Source organism: Mustelus asterias, chromosome 14, assembly GCF_964213995.1.
Source record: "Mustelus asterias chromosome 14, sMusAst1.hap1.1, whole genome shotgun sequence".
Lineage (NCBI taxonomy): Eukaryota > Metazoa > Chordata > Chondrichthyes > Carcharhiniformes > Triakidae > Mustelus > Mustelus asterias.
This window is the reverse complement of record NC_135814.1, coordinates 31,055,791-31,075,838: the sequence shown is the minus strand read 5'-3', so window position 1 is coordinate 31,075,838 and position 20,048 is coordinate 31,055,791. Positions and strand designations below refer to the sequence as shown.

Here is a 20,048-nt window from a genome sequence, read left to right as displayed (position 1 = left end):
CATGCTTGGTTTCACTGGTCAGAACATTGAATACAGGAGTTGGGACATCTTGTTGAAGTTGTACAAGACATTGGTAAGGCCACACTTGGAATACTGTGTGCAGTTCTGGTCACCCTATTATAGAAAGGATATTATTAAACTAGAAAGAGTGCAGAAAAGATTTACTAGAATGCTTCCGGGACTTGATGGTTTGAGTTATAAAGAGAGGCTGGATAGACTGGGACTTTTTTTCTCTGGAGCGTAGGAGGCTGAGGGATGATCTTATAGAGGTCTATAAAATAATGAGGGGCACAGATCAGCTAGATAGTCAATATCTTTTCCCAAAGGTGGGGGAGTCTAAAACTAGAGGGCATAAGTTTAAGGTGAGAGGGGAGAGATACAAAAGTGTCCAGAGGGGCAATTTCTTCACAACAAAGGGTGCTGAGTCTGGAACAAGTAGTAGTCGAGGCGGGTACAATTTTACCTTTTATCTTTTAAAAAACATTGAGACAGTTACATGGGTAAGATGTGTATAGGGGGATATGGGCCAAATGTGGGCAATTGGGATTAGTTAAGGGTTTTTTTAATAAAAGGGTGGCATGGACAAGATGGGCCAAAGGACCTGTTTCCATGCTGTAAACCTCTATGACTCTAAGTGTAGACAGAGTCAATGGATGGGAGGCTGGTTTGCGTGATGGACTGGGCTACATTCACTCCTCTTTGTAGTTTCTTGTGGTCTTGGTCAGAGCAGGAGCCATGCCAAGCTGTGATATATCTGGAAAGGATGCTTTCTATGTTGCATCTGTAAACATTTGTTAAGGGTAGCAGACATGAAAAACTTCCTCTACCAACCATGGTGGGATAAGACCCTTAGGTGTTTCTTAATTGGCCACTTAGGGGTCTCAATTGGCCTTTGGGAAGGTAAGTCCATTCTCAACCTTCTTTGCCTATAACTTACTCAGAGGTAGTTGGAAAGGCTTGGACACTCCTCTTGTCCCCTCATTTTCCTTACTGATTCTTTGCCTAGAAAGTGCCTAAAATGTGGTATTTTCTGCCCTTAGTCTTTTATAAGTTAATAATATTTTTAAAAAATGCTATTAAATGCATGAAAAAAATGAACATTGAAAAAGTTGGGAAGTCTACACTAATATTTTTCTTCATGTCATCCAACCATTATAACCTCAATTCTCCTGCTTGCCTCCATCCTTTTAATCTTTTACTTTTTTCAAATAATTGCCTTGGTCCCTTTCGAAAGAATTTATGGGCCTCAGTACGTTATTACAATGAGGGGATGATGAGGGTGGACTGCAGATCCACACTTCAAATTCACTGCTATCCTTGGTATTAGATTTTCAATTGGAATAATATACTTTCTTCAAAGAGCAATTATAGAGATAAGCAGTCATTTTACGAGTCTGCAATGTTGGCGGGAGCGTCATTTGGCCGCACGGCATATTGGAAATTTTGCCTGCCGTCACTAATGATTTTCTCTCTACTTCATTTTAATATTTGGGAAATCAAGGGCAGCATGTGCCAGAGTTTCTGATTTGCGTTACTGGTGAATGAGGCACTCGACTAGCGGCACACATTTGTAAAGTGTCGCTTTGTCAAAATTTAAATAAAGAAAATAGGTGGGCTGGTAGACTTGAATATGTTTTTGTTGTTGGGAAAATTTCATTAGTTGATATAGCTGTAACTGGCAGCTTTTCTTGATTGGTTTGATTTTGAAAAATCAAGAGTAAAATTTTTCATATTCTGTGAGAAGAGGATTTTAGAGATTGAAGTAAATTGTTATGATTTGGAAAGCACTGCTTGAAAGGGTAATGGAAGCAGATTCGATAGTAACCTGCACAGAGAATTAGATAAATGGATAAATAGTTGAAGAGGATAAAAGTCCAAAGCTATAGAGAATGAATGGGGTTAATTGAGTACCTGTTTGAGAAGCTGACACAGACACCATGGGCTGGCTGCTCTCCTGTGCTGTGACATTCGATGTTGAAATCTCAGATGTTTCTAACGTTCGCAGCTTACACACACACACAGACCCAGCACACTCACACATTCCCCGCACACAAACACAACCCCCTGTGCACACACACTCCCTGCACATACACACACACACACACACACTCCCTGCACACACACACACACACACCCTGCACACAAACACACACCCCCTGCACACTCACACACACACACACCCTGCATACACACACACCCCCTGCACACTCACACACCCTGCACACAAACACACATCCCCTGCACACACAAACACACACCCCCTGCACACACACACACACACACCCTGCACACACACACCCCCTGCACACACACACACACACCCTACACACACCCCCTGCACACACACCCCCTGCACACAAACATACACACCCCCTGCACACAAACACACACCCCCTGCACACACACACACACACCCCCTGCACACTCACACCCTGCACACACACACACACCCTGCACACACACACACACCCCCTGCACACACACACACACCCTGCACACACACACTCTGCACACACACACCCCCTGCACACAAACACACACCCCCTGCACACTCACACACACACACACTCCCTGCGCACACACACACACCCTGCACACACACACACTCCCCGCACACACACACCCTGCACAGACACACACACACCCTGCACACTCACACATGCACACACCCTGCACACACACACACCTCCCGCACAGACACACACCCCCTGCATACTCACACACACACACACCCCCTGCATACTCACACACACACACCCCCTGCATACTCACACACACACACCCCCTGCATACTCACACACACACACCCTGCACACACACACACACACACTCCGCACGCACACATCCCACACGCACACATTCTCCGCACACACACATACCCCCTGCACACACACACCCTGCACACACACACACTCCCCGCACACACACACACACCCTGCACACACACCACCCTGCACACACACACACACCATACACATAGACACCCCCGCACACACACACACCCTGCACACACACATCGCAAACGCACACACACCCCGCACACACACACCCCTCTCAAACACACACGCCCTGCACACGCACACACATGCACACACCCCGCACACACACTCCCCGCACACACACACACCCCGCGCACACACACATATACACACACACACACATATACCCCCATACACACACACACACACACACGCACACACACACACCCATACACACACACACACATACTCCGCACACACATACTCCGCACACATACACACTTTCTGCACACACACACACACATAGGACCGGCACGCAGACACACACATCCCCTGCACACGCACACACACACTGCACCTTCACACACCCCCCGCATACACACACATACACAGAAACACACACCCTGCGCACACACACATCCCCACATACACATACACAGACCCCCGCACACACATACACCCACTGCACACAGACATGTACACAGCACGCCCCTCCCCCCCCCCCCCCCCCCCCCACACACACACACACACCCCACGCACAGATTTGCACTACCATGCACGCTAGGTGACTAAACGTTTTGTCAAAAAGTTGAGGTTTAAGGGGGAAAGTAAGCTGGGGAGGCAGAGAAGATTGCCAAGGGAATCTGAACTTTGGGCCTTTCTGGAGAACGGTCTGGCTGCTGATGGTGGGGAGAAGGGAGTGGGGGAATCACAAATGGCAGTTTGTTTTGGAGGAACAAAGGCTACTTGCAGCGCTGGAGGAAGTTCCAGAGGAAGAGAGGGACAAGGCTATGGGGGGATCCAAATATGATGTGGAGGTGCCGGCGTTGGACTGGGGTAAACACAGTAAGAGTTTTAACAACACCAGGTTAAAGTCCAACAGGTTTATTTGGTAGCAAATGTGGCATTTGCTACCAAATAAACCTGTTGGACTTTAACCTGGTGTTGTTAAAACTCTTACTGGGATCCAAATACACAGATGAGAATTTTAAAACCAAAGTGTTGCTGGACCAGGAAATTAAGGGTGGTGGCAACTGGGATTTACTGCAGGTTAGGATATAGGCAGCAGAGTTATGGATGAATGGACAGTGGAAGATAAGGGTCCAGCAGTGAAATAATTGGGTCTCAAGGTAGTGAAGGTGTAAGTATGAGATGAGCTAAGAAGGGGACAGAGACAGGCAATGTTACAGGGGCAGAAAAATTGCAGTGGAAAGGAGTTGTGTTGATTTGCTTAAACAATCTGAAAAATATATTTATTTAGCCTGGACATCCAACTCAACATTACTTTGTTTCTTAAATGCTCATTTTCTTTCCTTACTGAGATATCATTCGTTACTACATCACAATTAAATTTAGTTAATTATTTTCTCTTTTTTTGAGATTTGCTTTTTTAATTCACCACATTATTCCTGGTTCCTTACTCACAGCACTCTCACAGTAGAATCCCTACAGTGCAGAAGGAGGCCATTCGGCCCATCAAGTCTGCACTGACCACAGTCCCAGGCAGACCCTATTCCCATAACCCCACATATTTACTCTGCTAATCTCCTGACACAAAGGGGCAATTTAGCATGGCCAATCAAACTAACCCACACATCTTTGGACTGTGGGAGGAAACTGGAGCACCCGGAGGAAACCCACGCAGAGACAAGGAGAATATGCAAACTCCACACAGACAGTCACCCAAGGCCAGAATCAAACCCAGGTCCCTGGCGCTGTGAGGCAGCAGTGCTAACCACTGTGCCAGCACGCCACCCCCATTTACTGGTGACGATAGACAGAGAATTTTAATCATATCCTGGCGATCGCTCTGAGATTTTGTATTATATATATTATATACATTTTACAATTGTTATCTACATCGCTTGTCTTAAAAGCGGAACATAGAGGAACAGCTTCAACTTCATTGCAGTAGTCCGAATTTTCAAATTCCCCAGTGAGCCAGTATTTACCACTCTGGGAGAGAAACAGGGCAGAATTCTCCAGCACTTCCGCCAGCAGGATCATCTGGCTCCCCCAAGTCAACCCCTGCCACGGGTTCCCTGATAGCGGCATGGGCAAGGATTGTAAATCGCCAGCGACTTCAGCAGGACCAGAAGATCCCGCAAGCAACCGGTGGCAAGCAATCTCTGCCATGGGAAAACCTGTAAGAGTTTTAACAACACCAGGTTAAAGTCCAACAGGTTTATATGGTAGCAAATGCCATTAGCTTTCGGAGCGCTGTTCCTTCATCAGATGGAGTGGATATCTGCTCTCAAACAGGGCATACAGAGACACAAAATCAAGTTACAGAATACTGATTAGAATGCGAATCTCTACAGCCAACCAGGTCTCTACAGCCAACCAGTCAGACCTGGTTGGCTGTAGAGATTCACATTCTAATCAGTATTCTGTAACTTGATTTTGTGTCTCTGTATGCCCTGTTTGAGAGCAGATATCCACTCCATCTGATGAAGGAGCAGCGCTCCGAAAGCTAATGGCTACCAAATAAACCTGTTGGACTTTAACCTGGTGTTGTTAAAACTCTTACTGTGTTTACCCCAGTCCAACGCCGGCATCTCCACATCATGGGAAAACCTGCCATGGTTGGGGCGGGGGGGAGGGGATCAGTATGAAGACACTTCTCTGCTCTGGATTCTCGGAAACTAAGGATGCAAACCTGTTTAGTTGAGAGAGAAATAGCCTGAGACTTGTACCATGGGCCTATACTTCATTCAAATTTTTATTTCTACTTTGCTCCAAATGTAAAAGCTTTTTTATTTGATTCTTTATCTAATACAGTTGCGTTATAAAATAATTAAACATAATTTGGGACATTGGTTAATTCAGTATGTGATGAATATCTAGTTCATGGTTGATGTTAATATTTTAGAGGTAATGATTAACTCTAGGAAGAGTAAAGTTTAACTGTAGGAAATGGAATGAATTCAATTAAGGCAGCTTGTAGCCATTACAGTTAAAACATAAGGGCCGGAAGTTTACCGGCCCACCCATCCGAGGCTCGTAAGATCGCACCGAGACCAATGGAGAATGCCATTCTGCGAGCCTCGCCTGCCCCAGGGCCTGCCGGTAAAATCAGGGCCAAGATCCTAAAACAGCATTTGGGGTTACTTAACTAGCAAGCTGGAGATGAAATGTCAACACTTCTTTCAAAGAAGTGCCGTCCAGAGAGATATTTTAGGAATTTGAGCTACATTAGTTTAAAAGCTTTCAGCGAACTGTGAAAGACAATGCCCTCATGGAGATAGATGGAGCTTAAGAAGGTTCTTTGGTTTTAATTTATCTGTGCACTGTCTGGGAGAGGGAGTTTGCTGCAGTTTGGACCTTGTGTAGTTTGCAGCTGACAGAGGCGCTCTGGGAGCTGTTAGGTGCAGTTAGGGCTCAGGAGAAGTCTCAGGGAGCTGAGAAGGTGGTGGAAGGTATTTGGTTTCATGCTGGGGACAATTAAGTCTCAGAGAAACTTTGAGAACCATTTGTAACTCAGTGTAGTCAGGAGACTGGACTTCAGAGAAAGCCAGAGCAGTGCCAACTTAATGAAGCTAGTGGTCTACAAAAGAGTTGGAAATATGCTGGCACTTAGAGATGGCAATGCAGCTTTGTGAAATCCAATGGAATGCTGTCTCAGGTGGAGAGTTGAACCATTGGGAGGTGCAAACATTGAGACAGTCTGAGCCGGAACGGCTTTTGAGGGAAGTCAGAGCCAGATCTTGGAAAGTGAGGAGATTTTTAGTATTCATTCAATGGATGTGAGCTTTGTTGGCTAGGCCTACAGTCATTGCTCATCTCTAATTACCCTTGAGAAGGTGATGGTGAGCTGCCTTCTTGAACCACTGCAGTTCTTGTGGTATAGATATACCGACAGCGCTGTTAGGGAGGGAGTTCTAGGATTTTGATCCAGAAACAATGAAAGAATGGCAATATAGCTCCAAGTAAGGATGGTGAGTTGCTTGAAGGGGAACATACAAATGGTGGTGCACTCAAGTATCATGTCTTTCTAGGTGGTGGTGGTAATGGGTTTGGAAGTTGCTATCTAAGGAGCCTCGGTGGGTTTCTACAGTACCTCTTGTAGATGGTGCACATAGTTGCCACTGTGGTGGAAGGAGTGAAGGTTTGTGGAAGTGGTGACACTCCTTCAAATGGACTTCTTTGTCCTGTATGATGCTTCTTGAGTGTTGTTGGAGCAACATTCATCCATGAAAGGGGAGAGTATCCCTGACTTGTGCCCTCTAGACGGTGGACAGCCTTTGGGGAGTCAGGAGGTTAATTACTTTTCACAGTATTCCTAGCCTCTGACCTACCCTTGCCACCACTGTGTTTATTTGGGTAATCCAGTTGAGTTTCTGGTGAATGAAAAGCCCCCATTGTGTTAATAGTGGGGAATCCTGTGATGGTAATGCCATTGAATTTCAAGGAGAGATGGTTAGTTGGAAATATTCATTGCCTGGCAGTTGTGTGGTTTGAACTTTACTTGCCACTTGTCAGCCCTAGCCTGGATATTGTCCAGGTCATGTTGCATTTGGCCATGGACTGCTTCAGTATCTGAGGAGTCGCGAATGGTACTGAACATTCTGCAATCATTAGCGAACATCCCCGCTTCTGGCCTTAAGATGGAATGAAGGTCATTGATGAAGCAGCCGAAGAGGATTGGGCACAGGACACTCCGCGGAGGAATTCCTGCAATGATGTCCTGGAGCTGAGATGACTGACCTCCATTCATTTGTAGGATATGGGCATCGTTGGCTGGCCAGCACTTATTCCCCATCCCTTGTTGCCCTTGGAGGGCAGTTGAGTGTCAACCACATTGTTGTGGCTCTGGAGTCACATGTAGGCCAGAGCAGGTAAGGACGGCAGATTTCTTTCCCTAAAGGACATTAGAGAACCAGGTGGGTTTTTCCAACAATCAACACTGGTTTCATGGTCATTAGTAGACTCTTAATTCCAGATATTTTTTATCGAATTCAAATTCTAACAACTGCCGTGGCAGGATTTGAACCCAGGTCCCCGGAACATTAGCTGAGTTCCTGGATTAATAGCCCAGCGATAGTACCACTAGGCCGTCGCTTCCCCATCTTCCTTTATGCTAGGTATGAGTACAACTAACGGAGAGCTTGATTCCCATTGACTCCAGTTTTGCTGAAATCCTTTGTGAGGGGGATAAGAGTTCAACGAGATTTTGTGACTTGCAGTGGTCACTGATGTCCAGGTGTGTTGCTGAGAAATCCATGGGACCTGTCTTAGTTTTGTTTTTCACTTAATCTACAGGCCATTTTGTTTGACCACAGTGTGCCTGCTAATTCACATTTATCTCATGTTAATTCAGAATGTTAAAGCATAAGACAGATATTGACTATTTTTGCTTTACATAGTAAAGTTTGTTCATTTAAAACCACAAATTCTTGTGGCCTTATTCTTCTGGTGGGTGACTGGGATTTCAAAGTTATCTATTTGAAACAAAAACTTACTGGTCCCTAACCAGATTGAAACAAGTACAAAAGGGAAGGAGGCGAAGAAGAAAATGTGACTAATTCATCCCTGTTCTAGGCTGAAATATTTATTATAGAAATAGCATGACTATTTTCGGTCTGTCAGCTCCCTGCAGCCTGATCAATCTACAATGAATGTTGTTATATTTAATCAGCTCTTTTTCATTTTAATGCCTATTTATTCTGTTTAAGTTACTTTTATCCTGATAACGGTTGCCAGTGAATTTCTTGTCATTAAGTGGATTAACAAGAGGATTAATGATTCTGTCATTTACTAAGGAATAATCTGCAGTTGTTTGCCAGAAATTACAACTTTAATGAGTATTATATAATATTTATTTGTCTAGACAAGGTACTTATATCCCCTTTCTAGTCTTCTTTCTTATCACCAAAATCATATGACTGTGCTCATTTATGAGGACATGATGGCTTAGCGGTATTATCGCTAGCCTATTAATCCAGAACCTCAACTAATGTTCTGAGGACTCTGGTTTGAATCTTGCCACAGCCAATGGTGGAATTTGAATTTAATAAAAAATATCTGGAATTAAGAATCTACTGATGACCATGAAACCGTTGTCGATTGTCAGAAAAACCCATCTGGTTCACTACTGTCCTTTAGGGAAGGAAATCTGCTGTCCTTACCTGATCTGGCTTACATGTGACTCCAGAGCCACACAGCAACGTGGTTGACTCTCAACTACCTTTCGGCAACTCTTGATGGGCAATAAATGCTGGCCAGCCAGCGACGCCCATGTCCCACAAATTAATAAATAAACATTACCAAAGCACCAAAATCACATGACTGTGCGCACCTGTCCATGGAACCTATCAAAATCAATCAGCCTGTTCTTTTTAGACTGGAGAAATTCAAAGTTACATGAGCGCAATCCTTGCAACATCTTGACTCGACATTTGGGTAGTTACTCCTAAATGGGACTGGAGTTACTGTAAACAGCAGCAGCAATTATTTGTTGCTTTTGAGTTAGCTGCTTGACAATTGTTTTGTGACTTTGACTCACTATTTGGTATTCCAGCTACACTGCATCACAGTTCAAACTGTGATGCAGTGTAGCACGTATCAGAAGTTTACAGAGTAGTTAGCCTGAGAATTGAACTGGATATTTGCTTTTAAGTCACTTTTATGAGCTATTAGTAGATGTAAGTAAAATAAGTGTTTTAACTGCTCATAAGCTAACAATGGGGCAAAAAAGTAACATTGCAGCACTCACAGTGGTACTTTACATTTTGAAAATAATAATCAGAATAGCAGAATTTTGTAATATGACTAGAGAAATTTCTGTGAGTCATTTTCTTTCAGACAGTACCAGACCAAGCTAGAGTCCCAGGCTAGTCACACTGACCCCCCGCCGACTATGGCAAGGTGTGCATGACATAACCGGCAACAGGATGAAGACATGTAATGTCGGCGGCTCCAACGCACCCCTCCCTGATGAGCTCAGTGCATTCTAGGCCCATTTTGAGCAAAAGGTCAGCGAGAGCATGCCCTCCACCCTGGATGAACCTGTATCTGGGGGTCACCATTGCAGATGTCAGAGCAGCTTTCTCGAAGGTCAACCCACGGAAAGCAACTGGCCCGGATGGGGTATCCGGACTAACACTCGGATCCTGCGTGGATCAGCTGGCGGGAGTATTCACAGACATCTTCAACCTCTCTTTACAACAATCTGAGGTCCCTAACTGCTTCAAGAAGATGACCATCACCCGGGTACCTAAAAAAAACCAAGCAGCGTGTCTTAATGACTATCGATCAGTGGCTCTGACATCCATCATTATGAAGTGCTACGAAAGGCTAGTCATGGCACAAATCAATTCCAGCCTCCCGCACTACCTGGATCCACTACAGTTTGCCTACCGCCGCAACAGGTCCACAGCAGACGCCATTTCCCTGGCCCTGCACTCAACCCTAGACCACCTAGATAACAAGGACACCTATGTCAGACTCCTATTTATTGACTACACCTCAGCCTTCAACACCATTATTCCCACGAAACCCATCTCCAAACTCCATGGCCTGGGTATCGGCACCTCCCTCTGTAACTGGATCCTGAACTTCCAAACTCACAGATCACAATCAGTAAGGATAGGCAACAACACCTCCTCCACCATCATTCTTAACACCGGTGCCCCACAAAGCTGTGTTCTCAGCCCCCTACTATACTCCTTATACATCTATGACTGTGTGGCCAAATTCCCCTCCAATTCGATTTTCAAGTTTGCTGATGACACCACTGTTGTGGGTCGGATCTCAAACAATGACGAGACAGAGTGCAGGAATGAGGTAGAGAATCTGGTGAACTGGTGCAGCAACAATAATCCCTCCCTCAATGTCAACAAAATGAAAGAGATTGTCATCGACTTCAGGAAGCGTAAAGGAGAATGTGCCTCCTATCCATTGACTCTGTCTACACTTCCCGCTGCCTCGGCAAAGCAGCCAGCATAATTAAGGACCCCACGCATTCCGGAGATCCTCTCTTCCACCTTCTTCCGTCGGGAAAAAGATACAAGTCTGAGGTCACGTGCCAACTGACTCAAGAACAACTTGTTCCCTACATCAATGGGGATGAAGTAGAAAGGGTCAAGAGCTTCAGGTTTTTAGGTGTCCAGATCACCAACAACCTGTCCTGGTCCCCCCATACCGACACTATAGTTAAGAAAGCCCACCAACGCCTCTACCTTCTCAGAAGACTAAGGAAATTTGGCATGTCAGCTACGACTCTCACCAACTTTTACAGATGCACCATAGAAAGCATTCTTTCTGGTTGTATCACAGCTTGGTATGGCTCCTGCTCTGCCCAAGACTGCAAGGACGTGAATGTAGCCCAATCCATCACGCAAACCCGCCTCCTATCCATTGACTCTGTCTACACTTCCCGCTGCCTCGGCAAAGCAGCCAGCATAATTAAGGACCCCACGCATTCCGGAGATCCTCTCTTCCACCTTCTTCCGTCGGGAAAAAGATACAAAGCCTGAGGTCACGTGCCAACTAACTCAAGAACAACTTGTTCCCTGCTGCTGTCAGACTTTTGAATGGACCTACCTTGCATTAAGTTGATCTTGCTCTACACCCTAGCTATGACTGTAACACTACATTCTGCACTCTCTCCTTTCCCTCTCTATGAACGGTATGCTTTGTCTGTGTAGCACGCAAGAAACAATACTTTTCACTATATGTTAATACAGTGATAATAAATCAAATCAAATCAAATCTTTTACATATGAGCACATGAATTAGAAATAGGAGTAGGCCACTCGGCCCCTCGGCCCCTCGAACCTGCCCCCTCATTCAATAAGATCGTGGCTGATCAGATTGTAATTTCAATCCCACATTCCTGCCTTACCCCAGTAACCTTTCACCCCCTTGTTAATCGGGAATCTGGAGATGATGCCTGATTCCCAGTGGGGACACCCGATACACGTGTGAAGGACATTCACCTTATTGCTCGCAAGTTGCCCTCTGCTAAAATCCAAGCGTGTGGCTAAAGCGATACGACTGCAGTTAGTCCTGTGGCTTGTTAGCGATTTCCGTTGGATAGCAACACACTAGATCATAGGCTTTGCTAATTGTAAGTACATAATGAAATGTAACGAGTCTTGTCTGTTTGCAGCTAATGAAACATTACAGACTGAAGGAGATGTAGCTTCCAGCTCCCAAGTTACAGATTGAATTACAAGACAAGCTAAGTGTTTTTTTCAGTGCACAGCCCAATGCACTGGCCAATTTATGATGCTGATGTTTTCAAAATGCAATTTGGTTTAGCAGCACGAAGTACCATTTAGTTCCAATTGATAAATCCGAAATAACAAAAGTGTAGCATGTTTCTGACAGACATCAAGGAGTAAGTAACATCCTGTAAGATACTGAAAATAGAAACAGGGGTCAGAATTTTATGTGGAGGTTGTGACCCCACCCTGAAGGTCAGGGGTAACCTGGCCTACCCGGCCCGAGAAGCTGAGACTGTACTCGACGATTGTCAGGCAGTTCATTATCTGAGTTTGTGGCTTCTGCTGCCATCTGTGTCACAGCTCTCAGCCCATCAAAATGCTGTTAGTCCGTCTGCTCCAACAGGGCCATCAGGAGCAGTGACCACTGCTGGGACAGCAGCTGTCCCCCAAAGAGGACCTGCGATGGAGGGCTGAAAACGAGGTAAGTGGGAAGACTTAATCAGAGTCAGCCAGGCAGGCCTCCATGAACGGCTGGATCAACAATTGAATGAACAGGGGTTAACAAGCAAGGCAACCCTTGCTGCTGGGGAGTCGGGGGTGGGGGGGGGGTCGGGGGGGGGAGGGGTGGAGGGGTGGGGGGGGGGAATGGGACGTTTGCTGGACAAGGACTATCTGAATAGGAAACACCCCCTGAGCCCACAGTCAGCTGGCAGCCTCACCATGTGGTTGGACCCATTTTGTTAGAAAATGTGTTAGGTATCGTGAAACATGGAGGAGACCTAGTCAGGGTTTGGAACCTCCTGGACACGCAAGTTGAAAAGGTTTTGACAGCTTCACATATCATAATGTAATAGTTTGTGATAATTTGAATAGGTTTATAATACAGTGATTAATGATAGAGCTTTATTTAGCAAAGATAAGTGACAATTAAATTGACCAGCGTTGTGAAAGTGCTCAGATGTATTTGAGTGCTTTATTCAGTGGATAAAGTGTTCTGCTGCATTCAAGAGAGTTGAGATTAATATTTCAATGTGCCACATTCCCCCTGAGGTTTATTCTCTTCTTTGATTGACAGTCCAGTCAGCTGTTAAGTCCTTTGAAGCATTGGAGCAGCCATGCTTCACTGCAGCAAAAGGTTTTAATGTATTCAGCTCTAGAGATCTTGTTAATACAGCTGTGCTTTGGCATTCCATTATAAATGCTTGGCTGAGCTCCAAGCCACACAAATCGATTAAATTTAGCAGGGTTTTTAGCCATCTAGGGGGTTGTGAGCTTTCTTTTAATAAGCTATAATGGATATTTGTTTATTTTAACAGTTTAATGAGCATCTCAAAAACTTCCTGATGTTATTATAGAGGTCATGAGTTCTGCACATAATGAATATTGGATCAGTGGGGCAGTATAGAGGAGGAATGGAAGTGTGGAGGGGTGGCATGGTGGTGCAGTGGTTAGCACTGCTGCCTCACAGTGCCAAGGACCCAGGTTTGTTTCCCACCTTAGGTGACTGCCTGTGTGGAGTTTGCATGTTCTCCCATGTTTGCATGGAGTTCTTTCTTGGTTCTCCAGTTTCCTCCCACAGTCCAAAGATGTGAGGGTGAGATTGGCCATGTTTTATTGCCCCTTGGGTTCCAAGGATATGTAGGTTATGTGGATGAGCCGTGATGAATGCTTTCAACAAGGTTTCACATAACAGACTACCATGTAAAGTTAAAGCACATGGGATTGCAGGTAGTGTCTTGAGATGGATAGAAAGCTGATTAGCAGATAGGAAGCAAAATGTTGCCATAAATGGGTCTTTTTTTGATTGGCAGAAAGTGACTAGTGGAGTTCCGTAGGGATCTATGCTAGGACCCCAACTGTTCACATTACATGTTAATGATTTGAAAGAGGGAACTGAATGTATTATCTCCAAATTTGCAGATGATATAAAGTTGGGTGGGAGGGTGAGCTGTGAGGAGGATGCAGAGATGCTTCAGCGTGATTTAGACCGGCTGAACATGTCCAAATCACGCTGTCCACTTTGGTAGCAATAATAGAAAGACAGATTATTACTTGAATGGGTGTAAATTAAGAGAGGTGGATACTCAACGAGACCTTGGAGTCCTCGTGCATCAGTCACTGAAAGTAAGCACGCAGATGCAGCAGGCAGTAAAGAAGGCAAATGGTATGTTGGCCTTTATAGCGAGAGGATTTGAGTACAGGGATAAGGATGTATTGCTGCAATTGTATAGGGTGTTGGTGAGACCACACTTGCAGTATTGCATGCAGTTTTGTTGTCCTTATCTGAGGAAGGATGTCCTTGCTATAGAGGGAGTACAGTGAAAGTTTACCAGGCTGATTCCTGGGATAGCAGGTCTGTCATATGAGGAAAGATTAAGTCGGTTAAGATTATATTCATTGGAGTTTAGAAGAGTGAGAGGGGATCTCATAGAAATTTATGAAATTCTAACAGGGTTAGACAGGGTTGATTCAGAAATCAAAGTCAAAGCACCATATATTTACAGAAATATAAAAATAAATAATTATTTTCTTTGATTGTTCCCAATGGTGGGGGAGTCCAGAACTAGGGGCTATAGTTTGAGGATAAGGGGTTAACTTTTTAGAATTGAGGTGAGGAGAAATTTCTTCACCCAGGAGGTGGTGAATGTGTGGAATTCACGACCACAGAATGTAGTTGAGGCCAAAACAATGTCTGATTTCAAGAAGAAATTAGAGATAGCTCTTGGGGCTAAAGGGATCAAGGGATATGGGGAGAAGGTGGGATCAGGATATTGAATTCGATGATCAGCCGTGATCAAGATGAATGGCGGAGCAGGCTCAAAGGGCCGAATGGCCTACGCTTGCTTCTAGTTTCTGTTTTTATGAATGTGTGGGGTTACAGGGATAGTGTGGGGGCAGGGGAAGCCTGGGTAATACGCTTTTTTGGAGAGTCAGTGCAGACTGAATGGGCTGAATGGCCTCCCTCTGCACTGTAGAGTTTCTATGGTTTCTGTGAATATGTGGGGACTTGGGAGGGGAAATAGGAATCAATATGGTTTTGGTGAAGGGGAGGGGTTAGGGCCCCCTGAGACTCATTTGCAAATTGGGCCATTATCCCAGTGAACAGACCTGCCCGCCTTCGCATTTTCCCTGTCCGGTCCTATCTCAGATCTTGCTTCTTGACCTGCATTGGGAAGCCCTGGTGCCAACTCCAGCCTGTACCCACCACCCCACCATGAAGGTGGCATGGGTGGGCACTGCCTGGCAGGAAATGGGATCGCAACATTGGAAATGGGCCAACTCACGATTCCTGCTTTGAGGATGAAATTCCAGGCCTCTGTGTTTGAGGAGTATTCCTCCAGGTATTGCCAGAAATGGGACAGTTGGAATGCTGGAAATGTTATATTGTGTCCGTGACTGCACATGAGCTTAATATTACCATCGCTTCAGCTCTGACTTAGCAATGCATCATGGCAAATGGGAGAAAAGTTAACTCTACTTGTGTGAGTTATTAAAATGTACCAAATGCAAAGCACCATATTCTTACTAAAATATAAAAATAAAGAATTATTTTCTTTGATTGCTCCAATACTTATTGTACTCTACAGATCTGGAAATGCAACGGTGTGTGGTAGCGGATGAAGGATATTTTGAGAACATTTACAAAACATTTGATTTAGATTAAACTTGCATCTTCAACAACAACAATTTGTACTTACATAGCACCAGCTTCTAGTAAACCAAGCATTCGTTACCAATGTTGTAAATCACTGAGTCGCAGGAATGCTCACATCTATGTCAATTTTATTTCAGGTTATGCTAATGTGATGAATGTGAATATTTAATGAAATACTTTTTATTTTCAGGCTCACTCTCTATCTGTACCCTGGCAGCTGATGTGCATTATAATTTTTGCTAACTCATTAATTGCTTCATTGTTACAGGACCCTATTTATGTGAATGCCAGTAGCCTATGTGAAACTCCTATAGACTGGCTGAATGCGGAAGTGCAAGTTTGCAGTAGAGTTACCCTCCGCATTTCTTTTGCTCAAGGAGATACTTAAATTAGCACAGAATTATAAATGATCCGATTAAAAATTGTGTTTCAGCCATTGTTCTTTGAATTCTGGGTTAATACTTTCTAATATAGTGCCATTAAATGTACCAAGATGCTTTACAGAAGTGTTATCGAACATACGGCGGGATTTTCTGGCAGTATGACAGTATCTTCCAGTCCCACTGAAGGTGACCAGCCCCGCCGATTGGAAGTAGCCTGGCGGCATGGCCGGCAAGCAATGCAAATGGCCATTGACTTCGGTGGGACTGGAAGATCCCACCAGCAGCCAATAGTGAGCCGCCAGCGCCAATGTAAAAGTAGCTGTGGGGGTGAGGAGCAGAAAATCCCGACCAGACAGTTACATGAGGAACTATTCGGTCAAATGACCAAAAGCTCGATAAAAAAGGCAGGCAGCGATCGGGGGGGTGTGGGGGTTGTAGGGATCGCAATGCGGGGTTGTGGGGGTGGCCAGCGATTGGGAGGCTAGCAGTGTGGGGCCACTGCACATGCACCCATCTCCGCGCTGACAGATCGGCACATGCACAGTGTTCTCTGTGTTCATCAGGCATTTTATTAGCCGTGACTGTTCTGTTGTTTTAATCCACAATTTCTGTGAAGATGAGAATTCAGTGGGGAGGGGACTGAACACCATTTAACAAGCAGAATACACAAATACAAAGCAAATACTTGACATATAACTCGACAGAAACCATTCACTCATAGAGTCATAGAGATTTCCTGCTCAAAAAGAGGCCCTTCAGCCCATCGTGTCTATGCCGGCCATCAAACACCTATTTATTCTAATCCCATTTTCCAGCACTTGGTCCGTAGCCTTTACATTCTTTGGCATTTCAAGTACTCATCTAAATTTTTCTTAAATATTGTGAGGGTTCCTGCCTCTACTGCCCTTTCAGGCATTGAGTTCCAGATTCCCACCATCCTCTGGGTGAAAATGTTTTTCCTCACATCTCCTATAAACCTCCTGCCCCTTAACTTAAATCCATGCCCCCGACTAAGGGGAAAAGTTTCTTCTTATCTACCCTATCTGTGTCCCTCATAATATCCTACACCTCAATAAGGTCTCCTTCTCAGCTCTAAGGGAAACAACCTCAGCCTAGCCAGCTCCTATTCATTGCTGAGACACTCCAGTCCAGGGAACAACTCATTAGAATGCCAGTTGCTAACTTCTCCCTCAAAATGGAAGGAAGCAAAAATGAGCATCAAAAAGGGAATTAGTGAGCTAATCAACTTCTGGCGCTGAAGTTCCTGCCAAATTTCTTCTGGCAGAGGAGCCATTACTGCTCTATCACTCAATTCTTGGATTAGAGTATCAGATCCGGCCTCAATGGTATCATCATAGGCTGATCTGCATACTTAAAGAAGTCCTCATCTTGGGGTGTCCATGCTGCTTGCGATTTAACACTGCAGGCCTGTCAGATTGGGGATGAAACAAGTGTGTAAAGTCATTGTTCCATTTCAAATATCTCCTCCACTCATGCCCACCTCATCCCCCTGGAACTCTTACTCCAACCTGATCTGTGCAAGGGTGGGGGAGTTTAAATTGGCAACACATAGTGACACTGCTATTACTGGCCAGGACCCTTTCAGTCATGCCGCAAGTGACTGGGATTTACTGAAACATAACATTTATTTTTTTTCTCACCATCCTCCACTTACTGCATTCTGCTGGAGGAGTCATCCCGTCTTTATCAGTTGCTGTAGTTTCGGGCATGAGTTCTGTTGGCTGCACAAATAGATTTGGTTTGCTTTCTTGTGACTTAGACTGTTGTACGTTTGCCACACCTCCACCTTATTGGCTGACATAGTGGTATCAATATACACCATTTAAAATTGATGCCTTGCCACCTGGCCACACAGCAACAAATGGTTATTTGGTTGAGATACCATAAAATTTCTTGTATCTGTACAGCCAGGATCCACTTTGAATCAGTACATTTAGCAGAAGAGAAAATTGGAACGGATAGGGAACTAAAAATTATTCTTTCCTGACCTTCAATTGCTTTGGCCATGACGCTTTTCTATTCATTCGTGGGACATGGGCATTGCTGGCTGGCCAGCTTTTATGGCCCATTCCGTGGCCAAACGGGCCACCTAAGATAGTGGTTTGCAAAAGCACGCTGGAATAATTGGACAAGCACTGAAACAGACAGGCTGCAGCCTCAAAATAAATTGGACAGAGATAAACAGGCTGCAGCTGCAGGAGCTGGAATACACTTTCTGGTCAAACTGGGTTGTTTACCAGACACCAGGGGCGTCTTAATCCCTTATTTGGGAGGGAGATATGTGACCTACGTGCCTCCAACACCTACAGGCATGGCCGTTGGGTACACACCCACAGATCGGTGGGGTAGCACTTGATTGGACTCTTATCGATCAGAGTGATCAAGTCCTGATCGATTGATTGGCAATGGCCAAAAAGGGTACGAAACCAATGAGGTATAAAGGGTGCTGCACAGCAGAAGAATCTCTCTCTCTCTCTCCCAACGAATGTACGACAACACCGGTGACCATCACCAGCAACGACCAGCATGAGGAGAGCCACCACACCCAAGAAGGAAGGGAGACCAGAGCCAGACTATCAGACCAGACCACGCAGAGGACTATGGAGACCAACACACAGATAAAGGCCAATATCTGCCTGGGTATTTGCCAGTCACACAAAGTTAAGTCAAGGACTAGTATTGGACTGGAACTTTAGTATTCTGTAAAATAACTTATTGTTGATTGGGTGGGTGATTGATAATTGTGTGTGAATAAATATTATTGTATTAACAAGAAGTCTACTCGCAATTCTTTGTCCACCGTATAAGGGTTAAACCAGACTGTGTGGCAGGTGCAGCAACAATTCCTAGTTGCCTGAGGGCAGTTGACAGTCAACCACATTGTTGTGGCTCTGGAGTCACATGTAGGCCAGACCAGGTAAGGATGGCAGATTTCCTTCCCTAAAGGACATTAGTGAACCAGATGGGTTTTTCCAAACAATCAACAATGGATCAATAGATTCTAAATTCCAGATTTATTTTTAGTCAATTCAAATTCCACCATCCGCTATGGCGGGATTCGAACCAAATCCCCTGAACACTATTTGAATTTCTGGATTAATAGTCTAGCGATAATACCACTAGGCCATTGCCTCCCCTTGGGCAATGGGCTTATGGTTCATGTTACAAGTGCTTTTCTGATGCTGTCACGTTTACTTGCTTTTGTTCTTGTTTTCAAATTTGGTGCATTAATGCATTGATAAGACAAATATATGCTTCACACGGTTGAATAAGGGAAGCAATAACTGGTTTTGCTTTTTTGCAGCGTCCAGACCAGTGGACCACAGCCTTTGCACAGAACCAATACCAGTTACTTCACAGCTTTGCACCGTTGCCTGTCCTACTGACTGCCTGGTTTCGGCCTGGTCTGCTTGGAGGCCTTGCATCCCCGAAAACTGCCAGGATACTCAAAGGCATAAAGGTTTAATTACTTATTTTCATTTTAAATTGTTTCTTTGTACATGCCCCTACATTTTAAATGATGAAGCATTTTTATATTTAATATTTAAAAATCTTACCCATAGGGCAGAATTTTCACATGTCCCTGTTGGCATGTTCAATGTTGAGCAGGGGGAGAATTTGGTGGGAGGAACAGGCAGACTTACACTTTTAGGGGCCCCACGCTCTGCCTCTGTGCCACGGCCTCCCTCCCATGACACCACATCCCCCCCCGTGACATGGCGTTCCACCCCCAATGACATCAAGCCTTACCCCAGATGATGTCAGGTCCCACCTGCAAATGACATAATTGCCCTCCTGACCACACCTACCCACAGCTCACACAATGCAAACTCCAAAGAAA

General features: G+C 44.9%; 1 protein-coding gene across 1 annotated transcript in view; it reads left to right on the top strand.

Moving 5' to 3' along the window:
- thsd7ba (thrombospondin, type I, domain containing 7Ba) overlaps nt 1–20,048 on the top strand; it is a 624,788-nt gene that overhangs the window by 121,202 nt on the left and 483,538 nt on the right. The window contains 1 exon segment of the mRNA XM_078229305.1: nt 19,512–19,667. Coding sequence (XP_078085431.1) covers nt 19,512–19,667 — 156 coding nt within the window.